The sequence below is a fragment of the Carettochelys insculpta genome, chromosome 3, assembly GCF_033958435.1.
Source record: "Carettochelys insculpta isolate YL-2023 chromosome 3, ASM3395843v1, whole genome shotgun sequence".
Classification (NCBI taxonomy): Eukaryota; Metazoa; Chordata; order Testudines; family Carettochelyidae; genus Carettochelys; species Carettochelys insculpta.
The window spans coordinates 105,163,595-105,177,092 of record NC_134139.1 but is presented as its reverse complement, the minus strand read 5'-3'; the positions used below and the strand labels follow the sequence as shown (position 1 = coordinate 105,177,092).

At 39.6% G+C, this 13,498-nt stretch overlaps 1 protein-coding gene across 5 annotated transcripts in view; it reads right to left on the bottom strand.

The window, feature by feature from the left end:
- Positions 1–3,659: 3,659 nt before the first annotated feature.
- Positions 3,660–13,498, bottom strand: part of AHI1 (Abelson helper integration site 1) — a 191,714-nt gene continuing 181,875 nt past the window's right edge. For 4 of the 5 annotated variants that reach the window (XM_074990512.1, XM_074990515.1, XM_074990513.1 and 1 more), the window contains 2 exons: positions 9,995–10,074; positions 3,660–4,972 (listed from right to left, as the gene is read on the bottom strand). In XM_074990512.1, the coding sequence (XP_074846613.1) occupies positions 4,759–4,972; positions 9,995–10,074 (294 nt within the window). In that variant the 3' untranslated portion in view covers positions 3,660–4,758. Of the gene's footprint in view, positions 4,973–9,994; positions 10,075–13,498 lie in introns of those variants that run through there. The other variant, XR_012645037.1, reaches the window with a different exon arrangement.

The window sequence follows — 13,498 nt, the reverse complement described above, 5'->3', positions numbered from 1 at the left end:
CCCAGACAGTTCTCTCAAGCTGCTCATTCGCCTCTTTCAAACCTTCTCTCCCTTTTATTCCTTACGCTCAGTAGTTCTGTTCCAAATGCACACACTGATACGTTAAAGTAATACAAACCTTTGAACCGATGCAGTATGTTTTTACAGGCACAGTTGCACATCCATCAATTATTTTCTCCAAAATATTTTAGGTAGTTAAGATTGAATGCTAAGCACAAAAATATGAAAGACCCATAAAATAACCTCTTTTTAACTTGACCATTCAGTAAATAAGTCTCATTCCCATGCCCCCAAATTCTAGATTACAACAACCACTTTTTAAATGTCTGTACCATACACATTGAAAACATGCCCTATTTTATATTTTTGCAACTTTTTCTGGTGCTCTAGGTTATCCCTTCAATTGGGCAGAGTATTCTATTGATTTTATTAAAGAAAAATAAGTAGTAAATTGGACTTTAAATCAATGGTGGAAAACTAGTTAAGCTGTTACATCAATCCTGTGGAAAACAAAGCGTTTAGTTGGGGATTCGGTTTAAAAATGATAATTGCTTAGTTTTAAGCAGTTGGAGGCTGTACACTTTGAAAAATACAACAAGGACAGAGCTAAGGACTAACATACATTGTATTTGGAGATAAAGTTTTAAACAGGAGCACATGGCAATGAAAAGGTAAGTATAAAACTAAATTTGATACTAATTTCATAGATGCTAAAAAAGACTCATTTAAAAAAGCTTTTGTGTTTACCAAACAAGTGTTTTTGCTTCAGCCTGTTCCCGCCTTATTTGAAGTATTTCCCATTCACCTTAGTAATTAGAGCAGAAAGATGTAGTGAATGAAGTGTTCCATTATCAAGTTTGCATCCATGGTCACTGCAGAATGGCTACCATGCCGGCTATTTTTCATAGCTGTCTGCTTTTGCTTCTGTGGGACAATTGTTAACCCTAAATGATACTGACATTCAATTCTCCAGCAGACAATCAGGACCAGCCGGCAGATTTAGTTAACCAGTCAACAGAGACTTTCAATTGTCACTTTCTTCTGTGTTCTCATTAGCCCTTGTTTAACTATGATCCATCGCCTATTGCCGTTTGAGTTAAATGATGCTACAAATACATTATTTTATGATGTCCATTCTTTCATGTGTTAAATCAAAAAACCAAATGAAAATTGTTGAGTATGGGGGAATGCAAGGAAAAACATAACATCTCTTCTAAATTAGTTGCTCACATTTGTGTATTGTTCATCACATCATTGCTGAAACACAACTATATGTTACAGATAAAGAAAGGTATGTATCCAGAAAAAATATATGCAATAGAACCCAAAGACAAAGCACTATACTCCCACTGTCCAGATAGTTACAAATGTCTGTAATATTTAATCTCCTTCATAGATTTCTACCCGCTTTGTTCTGCCATTATTACATTGACACTATTTGTATCACTAGATCAAGGTTAAGTCTGTGTTTCCTGTAGAAACCCCTCATGAAGGTATTTATAATGCTGTCATTCTGGGCCATAGCTTAGTAAACAAGGTCTTAAACCACTCAGGCTATGACTACAAAACAAGCTAAACTTGAAATAAGGTACACAATTTGCGCTATGCAAATTGCATAGCTTATTTCAAGTATAGTTCAAAATAGGCTATTTTGGCATTTGAAATGTCAAGATAAAGTGCTATTTTGAAACACACCTTACTCCTCCTGCAATGAGTTTTACAGACTATAGATGCGCCCGTTATTTTGGAAAAATATTTTAAAATGAAGGGCGTGTATCAAAGACACTGAGTAGCTATTTCGGGATACTGAGGTATCCCAAAATAGCTCTGCTGTGCAGATACAGCCTCAGATACTGTGATGTTTCAGGTGCATCTCTTAAAAAAATAATGGGGAGAAAGAAAATACTTTCAGCTCATTTGTGCAGTATGCATTCTGAACTTTTTGGGCTCCCCCACCCTTACATTTAGATTTTTTTTTTTATCTAAATGTGTGGAAAGTTGCCACCAAGTGTGTGAAATTTGCCATTTTAAAATAACTTCGTGTGCGCGTGTGCTGCATTACCACAAAAAAGGCATCATGCTACAGAAGAACACAAAGGTTCATTTCAAGATTAGTGTACTAAATCATCCACTGGCTATGAAAAATTGACTTAACAAACAGTAAACTTATTCTTCTGTGGCTGCAATCATATTTAAAATAGAAACAAAATGCCTGAAAAATCATTCATTTGCCTATGGCTGTATGTCCATTTAAAGTATAATCTGAATGCCTGGGAGGAACAAGCATCACCATTTCTCCGACATCACCACCACTAAAAGGAAAAAGGAGGCGTTTCTGAATGAGTGTATCAGGTACACTTCTAAACATAAGTAAAAACTTAATGTCCTCCATATTATGTCCTGCTATGTACTCTTTAAAAAATGATTATTAATCTTAATCTGAATCTCCTGACATGGATATTGAAAATGGCTCAGAAGCTAGCTTTGTTAAATGCAGATTTTTGTTCTCTCTCATTTGCTCAGAGGTAAACATAGTTTGCTCTAATGCCGCACTGAAGGAATAGGAAGCAGCAAAGGAAGCTAACTTTCCTGAGGTGGGCAGGAAAGGATAATGCAAATAAAGCCAGTGATTCTGTAATAATGAGAATAGTAACACAACATTGTTTAAACATATATTTTCAGCTCCATAAATTTTCATGTTGGGACTTTGATTTGATTTCTCTGCTTAACTGTGCCTTGGAAGACACTTCCTCTGCCTCTCCTCTCTCTATTTGGAAAGTGTGGCAAAAGCAGCTCTGTTCAGCCTCAGAGCAGTGAACATAATTGGCGCCCTAGTTCACAAGCATGAAAGGAAGCACTGTGCCTTTGATTAGAAGGACCATTTCTCTCTGATGTGTATTTGAAGTGTTATTTTTATCTCCAGCGTGCACAATGCCAAATTAACATTTTACTGGGCTTTCCAAATGAACATCCACCTCTTGGATACTGCTCTCCCTGACACGCAGTCTGATGTCATGCTCTACCCTTATCTTTAAATGTGACCAATGTCATTTTAAAGTCCTGAGAGCTTGATGTTTCCCTTTCTTAAAGCATTACATCCCACATACCTCATTGAAGTGGTAGCTGGGCTGGATTTCAACTGCAGCTATAGAAGAAGCCAGACTAAAATATTAAGCAGATTCACTACACAGGAAAGTTATGCTTTTATAATATATGGCTAGGGAAACACACATAGGAATTCATTGCCACCCCAGTACACACAAGTAACTCCTGTTCAGTATAATACGGCATTTACATACATGTACCCATTGGCCAAGCAGAGCCCTTAACAATGTCCCTGAATACAGTATCTCTTTCCTGGGGAGTTTTACTCAAAAGAAACATGTTTACAGATATTTATGCCTTCAAAACATGTGCAGGGATGACACTATAATATATGGCAACTAGTCCTTTGCATCTCGGTGCGTTTCACACATCAGTGCCCCACATGGTTATTCTCACTTCTTTTTTTAATGGAATCAAGTGCCTTGTCTACTAAATAAGGGGTTTCTAATTTTATGTTATTTATTGCTTCAGAGGGGGAGGGGGAAGATGTTCCTAGCAGAGTAAAAATAAACTGGACACCATCAGTCAGAAAAAATACCAGAATTAGCTGATGGAAAATATTTCATTTAATGTAAAATAACAGTTTTGTAAAAAGTTACTGAAATAATAATGGTTGATAACAGAGCTGTTAATTTAAAAAACAGATAAACTAAACATACAAAACAAATAAATACTACATACTGCCAAAAAGAGCTGCCCCCTTTTGCTATGAACCATTTCTTCAAAATAAAGTAACATATATTTGGCAATGCTACTATCAGTGCAGCAATAACTGAGTTTTACGAAGTATTAGTGCACATTTATGTATGTAAAAAAGCCTTCATTTTAAGAATCAACATGTCAAAAAAAAAAAAAGGCATTTTCCAATCCTTGCTCATGTTGGTGAGTTTTATAAGTATTTCCAATGAAGTCAATTTACTGTACTTCACCAACACAAACAAGGGTTGCAAAATCTAGTCCAAAGTGAATATTCAGCAACAGGAAAACACACGTGGACCCGTGTAAGATTCTGTCAGAGTGGGTCATATGCTACATACAGAATATTGTCTTTCTACTTGTAAGAAAATAAAAATTGCTAAGACAAAATCTTCCATTTTGGTCAAGCTTGTTTCTCTTTACGTCACAGAATACGAATGACTTTGAACTTCACTCTACCACCTTTGCTCATGATGAGCAGTCCCACTGATTTCAATGATAACACAGGAAAACAGCCCAGATCCAAAGCCCTTTGAAGTCAATGGGAATCTTTCCAACAGTAAAGTTTTAGTCAGTGTGAGACAGGTAGCAGAATCCAGGACTTAGATTATTTCAGAATGCATCTATAAATGCTGCTTTTGGGAAATGCTAATAGTCGAACTTCAGGCTTTCACTGTCCAGGAAGCCAATCCTGTGAAGTGCTGCATACTCACGTTTCACTAACCTCTCTGAGACGTAGAAGGCAGGATCCTTGCAGTGTTTGGTTTTACACTACATGGCTTGTCTTGCCAACAGTATGGGAGAATTTCTTGTATTTATCTATGTTTAATGTTTTGGTTTTCAATGAATTTTTAACCCTGAAAGTGAGATTATCATTTCAGCATTAATTGCATTCAAATCCGTATTTTTGCACACAATATTCTGAATGTGGCACCTTTAGCCAGAATTAAATGATGACTATGCTTCGGAACAGTCAGGCTCAAAGGCTACATTTGTCTTTCCACTTGAGTTTTTCACTGCTTTTTTTTTCTTCTTCAGTTCTACCCCATGGGTTCTAGATTTGTTTTCAACACTCTTAGCAGTAGTTGATGATGCAGGGGTGTCAAGAGCCATTACATTTGGCTGATTTTCTGTTTCATTTTTCAGTATTCTTTTCTTCTTCTTTGTAGCTCTATTCAGGGACGGGGAAGAGGAGGAAGATAAGAAACACACAGAATTAGCTGAAGTTTAGAGCTTTTTCCACCCACAGTTGACATGCTAAAACAATTGTCTGCCTTTCCACCTTAAGTATAATGTTGAAACAGTTGTAAGTACTGCTGTGCTACTGCAGAACCAAAATAGGCAAAAGCATTAGAACAAAGAATGGTAGTCTCCATTCCAAAACCAATGGCTTGCTTTGCAGCATATGTTCTAGCAGGCTTGTTTGGTGATAGCTGCCCACGATTTTTAAAACTAACTGGAACCTTGAGTAATTAGTAAGTTTAATTATTTTAAAATTAAAAAGTATCAAATTACCAAACCTATGTCCCTCTCCAAAAAGACAGTACAGAATATGTTTCATACTCCAATTTTGATTTCCACAATATTCCAGTCAAAAAGAGATTCCTGGTTTATTCATTTGCCCTCTCTAGCAAAATCATGCATGTTGGAGTAACTCAGCTGATCCTTTAAAGTATGTGAACTGAAATGTTTTTATAGAAATGCAGGCTGCTTTCATGTCCATTAACGTACTGGTCACTTCACATAAGCACCAATCACACAATCAGTTAAGTCAGTTTCCTTATGTACCCTCCCCAACTACTGCCACCCAATCATGGTTTGTGCTGGCCATCTGCAGATCCCCCAACTGGAGCAAGGATTTGAGTGCAATATAGTACTGCAACCTTCATCAAAGGCAAAATCATGGACTCTCTGTTTTGGGCAGAAATTGACATAACCTTACTTAAATAATGACTTAGCTTAGATAGCTAGCTCTTTGGGTCAGGCACCATTCCTTTGAGCTGTGTTTGCATAGTGCTCAGTACTTGGAATCTTGGTCTGTGACTTGGACTCCAAGTGCGATGACAATACACATGAATAAATAGTAAGTGTGGATGACTGAAACCCAAAGCTTCATGGAGCTGCCCTGGGAGTTGCAGGGCAGAACAATAGTTGCTGGTGGTGAATCTGCTCTAATGCAATAAGCATTCATATAAAAGCCAGACAAAATGAAGGTTATTCTGCTGTAAAACCCTCAAACCCCTGGGATGTAGTGACAGCACAGCTCCAAGCACTGATGTTAACATTACTTTTTGCTGGTGGGTGCCTGCTGCCTTCCGGTTTCTCTGTGCACCATCTCCATGCTCCTACCATCTACCTACTGGTGGCTTGTGGGTGTTTGAGCTCCAGAACACCCCAGAATCAGTGCCTGTGGCTCTGAGCACAAAAAGTTCAACAGCAGGGCCTCTGGGAGCGCCCTGAGGCCCCCTCTTGACCTTATCCTCACTGATCCTGAACACTCTGAGCAGGACGCTATAAAAAAGGGGCAAAACATTGTGGCCACCACAACTCTTACTACCATGTCCTACTCATGCCTGAGATTACAGTAGGATTTTTGGGATAACAGGACAGTGGGCAAACAGCATGGGCAAAAAGGTCGCCAGTTCCAGGTGAGTGACCTTCATTTTTTCTCTCCTTCAACTGGCCTGTGTACATTCACACTCATGGAAGAATTTGATACGTGGTTCTGACATGTGAAGAAGGAGAGACACAGAGACTTATATAAATAATGACTGAAGCACCATCTTACCAAAGGGAGCACCTGAATCGGAGGTTAGGTCTACTGCATAATGTTTCATAAACATGTGTATAGAGTTCCATGTAGTATATCTTCACACATTTACACTTGAGAGCTGAAGTCAAAGCCATTGTGACCAACACTTCATGAAACTGAATGGCATCTTCTGATTATGAAGATGCTGATGCAACTTCTACATTATCATCACAATGGGTCTCATCAGGCTCTAGATGTGTGTCCTGGAATTCCATGGGTCCTTCTGGTCTTCCTCTGAAAGTGTTTCCGGTATCGCTGATGGGAAGTGGTCTCGATAGCCCAGTGATGCAGACTAATATGGGAGCAGCAGATTCAATGTAGGAAGCTTCCTTCTGATTTCTAGGAGGGGACTAACCCCAGTAAGGACAAGAGTGTTAAACATCCCACACCACCTAGGATCATCTGGCAGAAGGAGAGAACTGCTAGTCCTGCCAATATTTTGCATGAGGTTTCCTATTACAGTGCCTGCTGGGGTAAGACCATGGCCTGCATCTACGTGTATTGTATAGAGAATCTATGTAGCATTTGCCCTGATATGCTTTATTTTTTGGTAACAGAAATGGCACTTTAACCTGCCTGTCGCAGTCTAACTCATTCTTAGACTGAGGATCTGATCTCTGTTGATAGAACCAAGGAGTCACATGTAACATGGCTGTAGTGTTAGGGGTATGACACTTCTATACGCATTCGAACTGCACCTTAACCTCTGGCCCAGGGTGAGCATCCAAGAGGGATATGGAATGCTGCTTGGCTCTGTTAACAGGTGCAATCTCTCACACCGTAATTTATTTGAAACGAAAGTGCTGGATGTGAAGGGGTGCTCCAATTGCGATTGGCTCTGCTAACACAGGCTGATGCTCATGGGGTTCCATTGTGTCTTGAACTAGGATCTGATAACTAAGGATCCTTTGACATCCAAGGTCACACTTTCACTCCAGGAGCGGAGGACAATACCTTCAGCAGGGTCTTGAGCTTTTCATTTCCTGAGAACCTAGGGGCTGATATGGGTGTCTCTGTACTCACTGAGGGGGACAGAGTTTGGCTGCTAGTGCCTCCTGAAGTACCAAGGCTTGGTGCTGGTTCTTGTGAGCTCCTAAGATGCAGGTGCTGCTGACAGCATGCCACACAGAAGAGCACTCCTTCCCCCAAGCACGTCAGACACCTGGTAGGGGCATCCAAAGTGGGAATACAGGAGAACAAAAGGCACAACTATTAAACCCCAGTGTGTTCCTCTTCAGATCTGCCAAAGAAGCCAGAACTAACAAAAACGAATAAAAGAAACACTTTTAAGGCGGGGAGGGGGGCGGGGGGGAACAAGTATATTTCCCATGTTAATACTAACTAAAATCTACCTACAGCACTAGGTCTTCAAAGAGGATGGATCAATCTGGAGAGATTCTTGGTCTTTCTATTGCCATGTTTGGAAGGAACTGAGGTGGCTGGAATGCCATGCCTCCTTTTATAGACTCCCTCTCAGAATAGTCAGGAACAGTAAGGGCAGAGGCGTGAGAGAGATCTGGAGATATGGAATATTCCACCATAAGGAGCTGTACTCCAGTGCATTTCATCAGCAGGAATATGCAGAGGCAAGTCAAAGAACAATTAGAAATGCACGAAGGATGTTATCTCACCATACAGTTTCAACAAGGTAGGCACAGTTGTCTGAAGAGGTCATGAATCAGTAGCATCCAGTCTAGATAATGAATTTTTCAAGGATACTGACCCACAGATCAGTTTCCTGAACCCTGCTTCAAACTGCCCAGGCTTTGCACTCTCATGACTGAACTCCTGTCTATGATGTGGATTTTTTATGACTTATCTTTGCAATCTCTTCCTTGGCTGCTATATTTGCACACAGAACTGGCACCTATCCTGTTTCTTTCAGGATAGCACAGGAGTGTGAGAAGAATGTTGTTTTAGGCTCAAAAGCAGTACTCCTCGTTCTGTCAGACAAGGCTAAACAGCAGGAAGAAAACTAAAGGGTTAAAAAACCCTAGTGAGTCCCTGAGAAAGGAGCATTGGACAAAATTTGCCAGCCCGTCTTTTGATTTAATCCTCTTCCCTTCTAAATTAGCTCCTGCCTGACAAGGTGCAGCAGCAGACTCTGAGCTGGAGCATCTCTTGTATTTATCAGGTTCAAATGGCCTCAGCACCCTGAAAGCCTGAGAACTAAACTCTCTGCAGCACCGCTGCCTGCCCAGAACAGCAGTAGTGACACAAAGCATGATGCCTTTCAGTCCCTCTCCCATGTTTAGAGCAGCAGCTCTGTGACACTCCTGCTCCCTGCTGCGCTGGAAGAGAGACTGTTAGAATTTAAATCCAGATGACTCATGCATCCAATACCTTTCTGAACTGCAGCTGGAAGGTTTTTTGGGTGCTTTATTTCCCTGAGATGATCCAGCATCTGAACCAGTTTGCTCGTCACCTCCTCCCATGACATGCTTACTACTTATTTAAATGAACATTTTGTATCCAGTCATGTGCCTCCAAGCCCTGAATTATATTATATTTATTTTATAAATCCCTGGTCCTACACTCCTCAGAAGATGTTAAAAAATCACTTTTGTTGAAGTTTTAATTGTGAAGTCCCGTCACATTGTGGCTCAAGTCCTGTCTTTAAAAAACAATACCAAGTTTGTGTGTACTCTACTAAACCATGAATTTACTTCTTGACCACAATCCTATTGGTAAAGTTATCCTCAAAATGCAACCTCATATTGTGTCACAGTGTCACAAGTAACCTAAGTATTTTCCAGGTATTCTTAAAAAATGAATGAATGTAAGTATTTCAAATAATGGTTAGGATAAGATAAAGCTGACATGGAAAAACAAGCATTAAAGCATCCACGCGGAAGATCTTATGCAAAATGTTTAGATCTGTTTTATTTCAGTTACCCACAGTGTACGGAGACACATGCATGAATGGGGGCACATAGACACACTTGAAATACAAATTAAATGGTGAAATATGCTGGCTTGTTTGTCATCTTTACATGCGACAAACTCATTCAATTTACATTAATTAATTCTTAGAAGGTGCAAAAAGTAGTTGACAGCTCATACCAATATGGGCTAATCAAAAGAGCTGAGGGTTGTTGCATGGTAATACTGCATCTCTGGATTACAGCTCAATTCCCTTACTCTGTACTCTTAACAGTATCTCAGTAACACACCTATGCAAAAAAGTACAACAAACCATTATTTCCTTTTCACTTTATTTTTCTTAAACACTTCTCTAGACCAATTATCCTAAATTTAGCTTCTTGTTTTGCCGTCTTGCTTAAAAGAACAAAGCCCCCCCCCGTCCCCTCAGCATTTCAGTTTCTTAAGAGCAGTTGTAGAAGTAACACTGCAAATTGCTTTGAATGATTTGTTGCTTACTGTGTCACAGGTGAGTCTATATCTGTGTCATGCTCTGAGATAAATTTCGGGTCCCCTGACTTAATGAGGACTGCTGACATCTGCAAAAGAAAACAAGAAGAAAGGTAGAAAGAAGAAAGACAATGGGGCTAACGTGTACATTGAAAAGCCACCAGCTTCCTGAATAAGGAGAGAATATACCCAGTCTGAAAAAAGATTGTCTATCAGCCATGAAGTGTACACTCCTATGTGGTTAAAAACAAGGAAACAGCCCTCTGTTTTAACAACTTCTTGCAAACAAAGATAGTTTTCAGGTGTGTGGCAAAAACAATGGGTTATGAATCTTTGCTTGAATGAATCTTAAAATGCACATAATATGTAAAGGATTAAGTTTATTTCAGTTATTGAATTAGTAATTAAAGAAAGCTGAGGACTCATCCCCTGACAGCCTTAACTAGTGCAAAAGCTGCCTGCTTCTCTTCATTGGGGTTTGTTAACATATCCTTCAAGATTTCGTTCAAACTGGTTCAAATCTCTTCAGGTTTGTTTGGAGTTTAAGATTTGTACAGACTGAAAACTCAAAATAAATTTGTGCAAAATTCCCTGGCTTCATGTGAAACCAGTGAGTGTCAGACCAGTTTGCACTCCACGTCTATATATCTGTTCTAATCCTAATAGGACTGAGACGCTCTCTTACCACAAGAATTCCTCTTAGGAGAGGGAAGGAAGGGCTCAATGCCTGCAGTTTCGTACATCCAAGGTCTGAAGTCTACCCTAGCAAAGAGCTCTACTAGTCTTCCTCTTCCAATTGTCATGGGCCCCTAGCAGCTGTCCTGGAATGCAGGATGGCTTCTTACTGTGCAGCATTTACTCCCACAGCTTAAGCATGGCGGTTTAGGGTATGCTTATGCTGAAGTTGAGAAGTGCAATTCTGTTCAACATCTTCATCAATAGTTTAGATACTGGCATAGAGAGTACACTTATCCAGTCTGCACATAATACTAAGCTGGGAGGGGTTGCAATGCTTTAGAGGATAGCGTCAGAATTCAAAATGATCTGGACAAACTGGAGAAAAGGTGTGAGGAAACTATGTTGACGGACAAATGCAAAGTGCTTCACTTGGGAAGGAACAATCAGCTTCATACATACAGAACGGGAAGTGACTGTCTAGGAAGGAGCACTGCAGAGAGGGATTTAAGGTTCATAGTGGATCACAAGCTAAATATGAGTCAACAGTGTGATGTTGCAATAAAAGCAAACACGATTCTGGGATGCATTAACAGGAGTGTTCTGAGCAAGACATGAGAGGTCATTTTTCTGCTCTACTCTGTGCTGATTAGACCTCAGTTGGAGTAGTGCTAGTGTTGTTAAACCATTTTAGCATAATGGCACAAGGAAATAAGCAGATTAAGCATAAAAGCATGCTTATGCTTACCAGTACAACCAGCATTTCCTCAGCTTGCCGGGCTCTTAGAAGACATTTAGGGATAAATTAGAGCTAAATAACAGCACAGAACACTGAGAGCCAGGACTGGTAGCTGGAAACAAATTTTATGGTACTGCATGAAACTTGGCCACATCCACAATCTGTGGACATCCAGCTAACTATGGATATAGCACGGATCATGGGTATAGCAAGCCCCAGGGAGTGCCAGACTATGGAGGTTCAAGCTGCACTAGTGTTCAGCCCAAGCATATTCTCTAGCAAAGACATTCAGTCTTGATTTGAAGAAATTAAGAAATGAAACACTCATCCCTTGCCTTGTTAATTTGTTCCAATGGCTACTACCCACAGGACTGAAAATCAATGTCCTATTTCTTGGCTGAATTTATCTGGATTCAGCTTGTTAGTGCCTCATTATGACTTTCTCCACTAGACTGAAGAGTCCTTTTGTAGCTAATATTTTCTCTCCTTATGGGTACTTATTCAATATAATCATTTTGTTTGCATAGGTCCAATTTACCAACAGATCCAGAGAACTCTGTGACAGTGCTGTCCTCACCATTATTTACCGCTCTTCCAAGCTTTGTGTCATCCACAAAATTTACCAGCAGGGATAATAAAGCTTTCACGATCATTGATGAATTAAGCTGCACGACTCCCCTGTCAAGTACTATCACTCATATTCTGAAGCTGAGAAAACTGAGGCATGGATGTTAAATGACTTGCCTCACAGTAAGTCTGTGGCAGAGGTCCTGGGTCCTAGTCCTGGACTTTAATCAAACTACTAGATCATGCTTCCTATAACACTAATTAACCTAAGTAACTAAATCCAGTCTACATTAGCAAACATATAAACTCTTAATTCTATGGCTTGATTTTATTCCTCCAAGTCAATGGGACTTTTACTGTCAGCTGAAATGGGAACAGTACTGAGCTTCTAATAGCCGGGGAAGTAATATATGCTCATTGCTAACAAGAGCCAAATTCAAAAATGAGCCATCACATGTGACTTGTGAAAAGATTCTAACAGATTCCTCAGCTGGTTCAGACAGGATCACAGCACTAAAAAATACCCTACCCAGTCAGTGTATTACTATGTAAGAGTGCTTATGACAGGAAAAAAAACCCGACTCTGTTAAATTCACACATAAATCTACCTTACCATAACAAAATTTGGGACTGTACACAAAAGAAGGAAACACAATGTCCCTCTCTGATAATGATATACAATGGAGTGCATTAAAGAGAGTGCAACTATGAGTGATGACTACATTTTTCAGTTTTCACATCCTCTTGATGCTTGTTTTTTCCCGTTAGATTTCATATAGTCAGAGCTGGCCCAGGTCAAGCTCTCCGAGTTTCTCACATGGAAGTAGCTAAGGGTTTTCATTTTCCACATTTTCAAAAAAAGAAAACACAAACAACAATCTTAATGACAGAATCTCTCTGCTAACACGGCAATTAACCATCAAGCTTTACAAGACAGGAGAACCTGATTAAACTGCACAGCAGCAAAATCGCAAACCTTGTCCAAAACCTTGTTCAAAAAACCTTTTCCAGAATGAAACATAGCGAAATGAGATCCTGCCACTTACATCTAGTGCAAGTAATATCAAGTTCTCCATGAGACCTGGGACAAGCCCTCCATTGTCCTCAGGTCACTCCCTGAAATATTCAGTAATATAAATACATAATAAGACCTCAATGCTCATGTCTCTTCCCCAAACTCAGCACTCTAGTATAAAGCTTCACCATCCTACAGTAAACCTTTCCCCAGAGAGCTGATGAGTGATGTTCTACCATACTTCTGTCTGCTATAGTATTCTTTATGTTTTTAAACTCACATTTTTGTTAAACTTAAAAGCTGAGTAATCTCCAAGCAGTCTTCCTGTCATTCATGGGGAATTAAAAGGATTCTGTGCTGGTAAGGACAGCTGATGATATAAAAAAAACCAAAACCAAATAAATCTAGTGATAGTTCAGATTATAATTATAGGGTACACAAATCCACTCAGATATTCCCACTTGTCAGTGGAGTGATTCTGGATTAATTTTGTGTTTACAGAATCACAGAAGTTCTA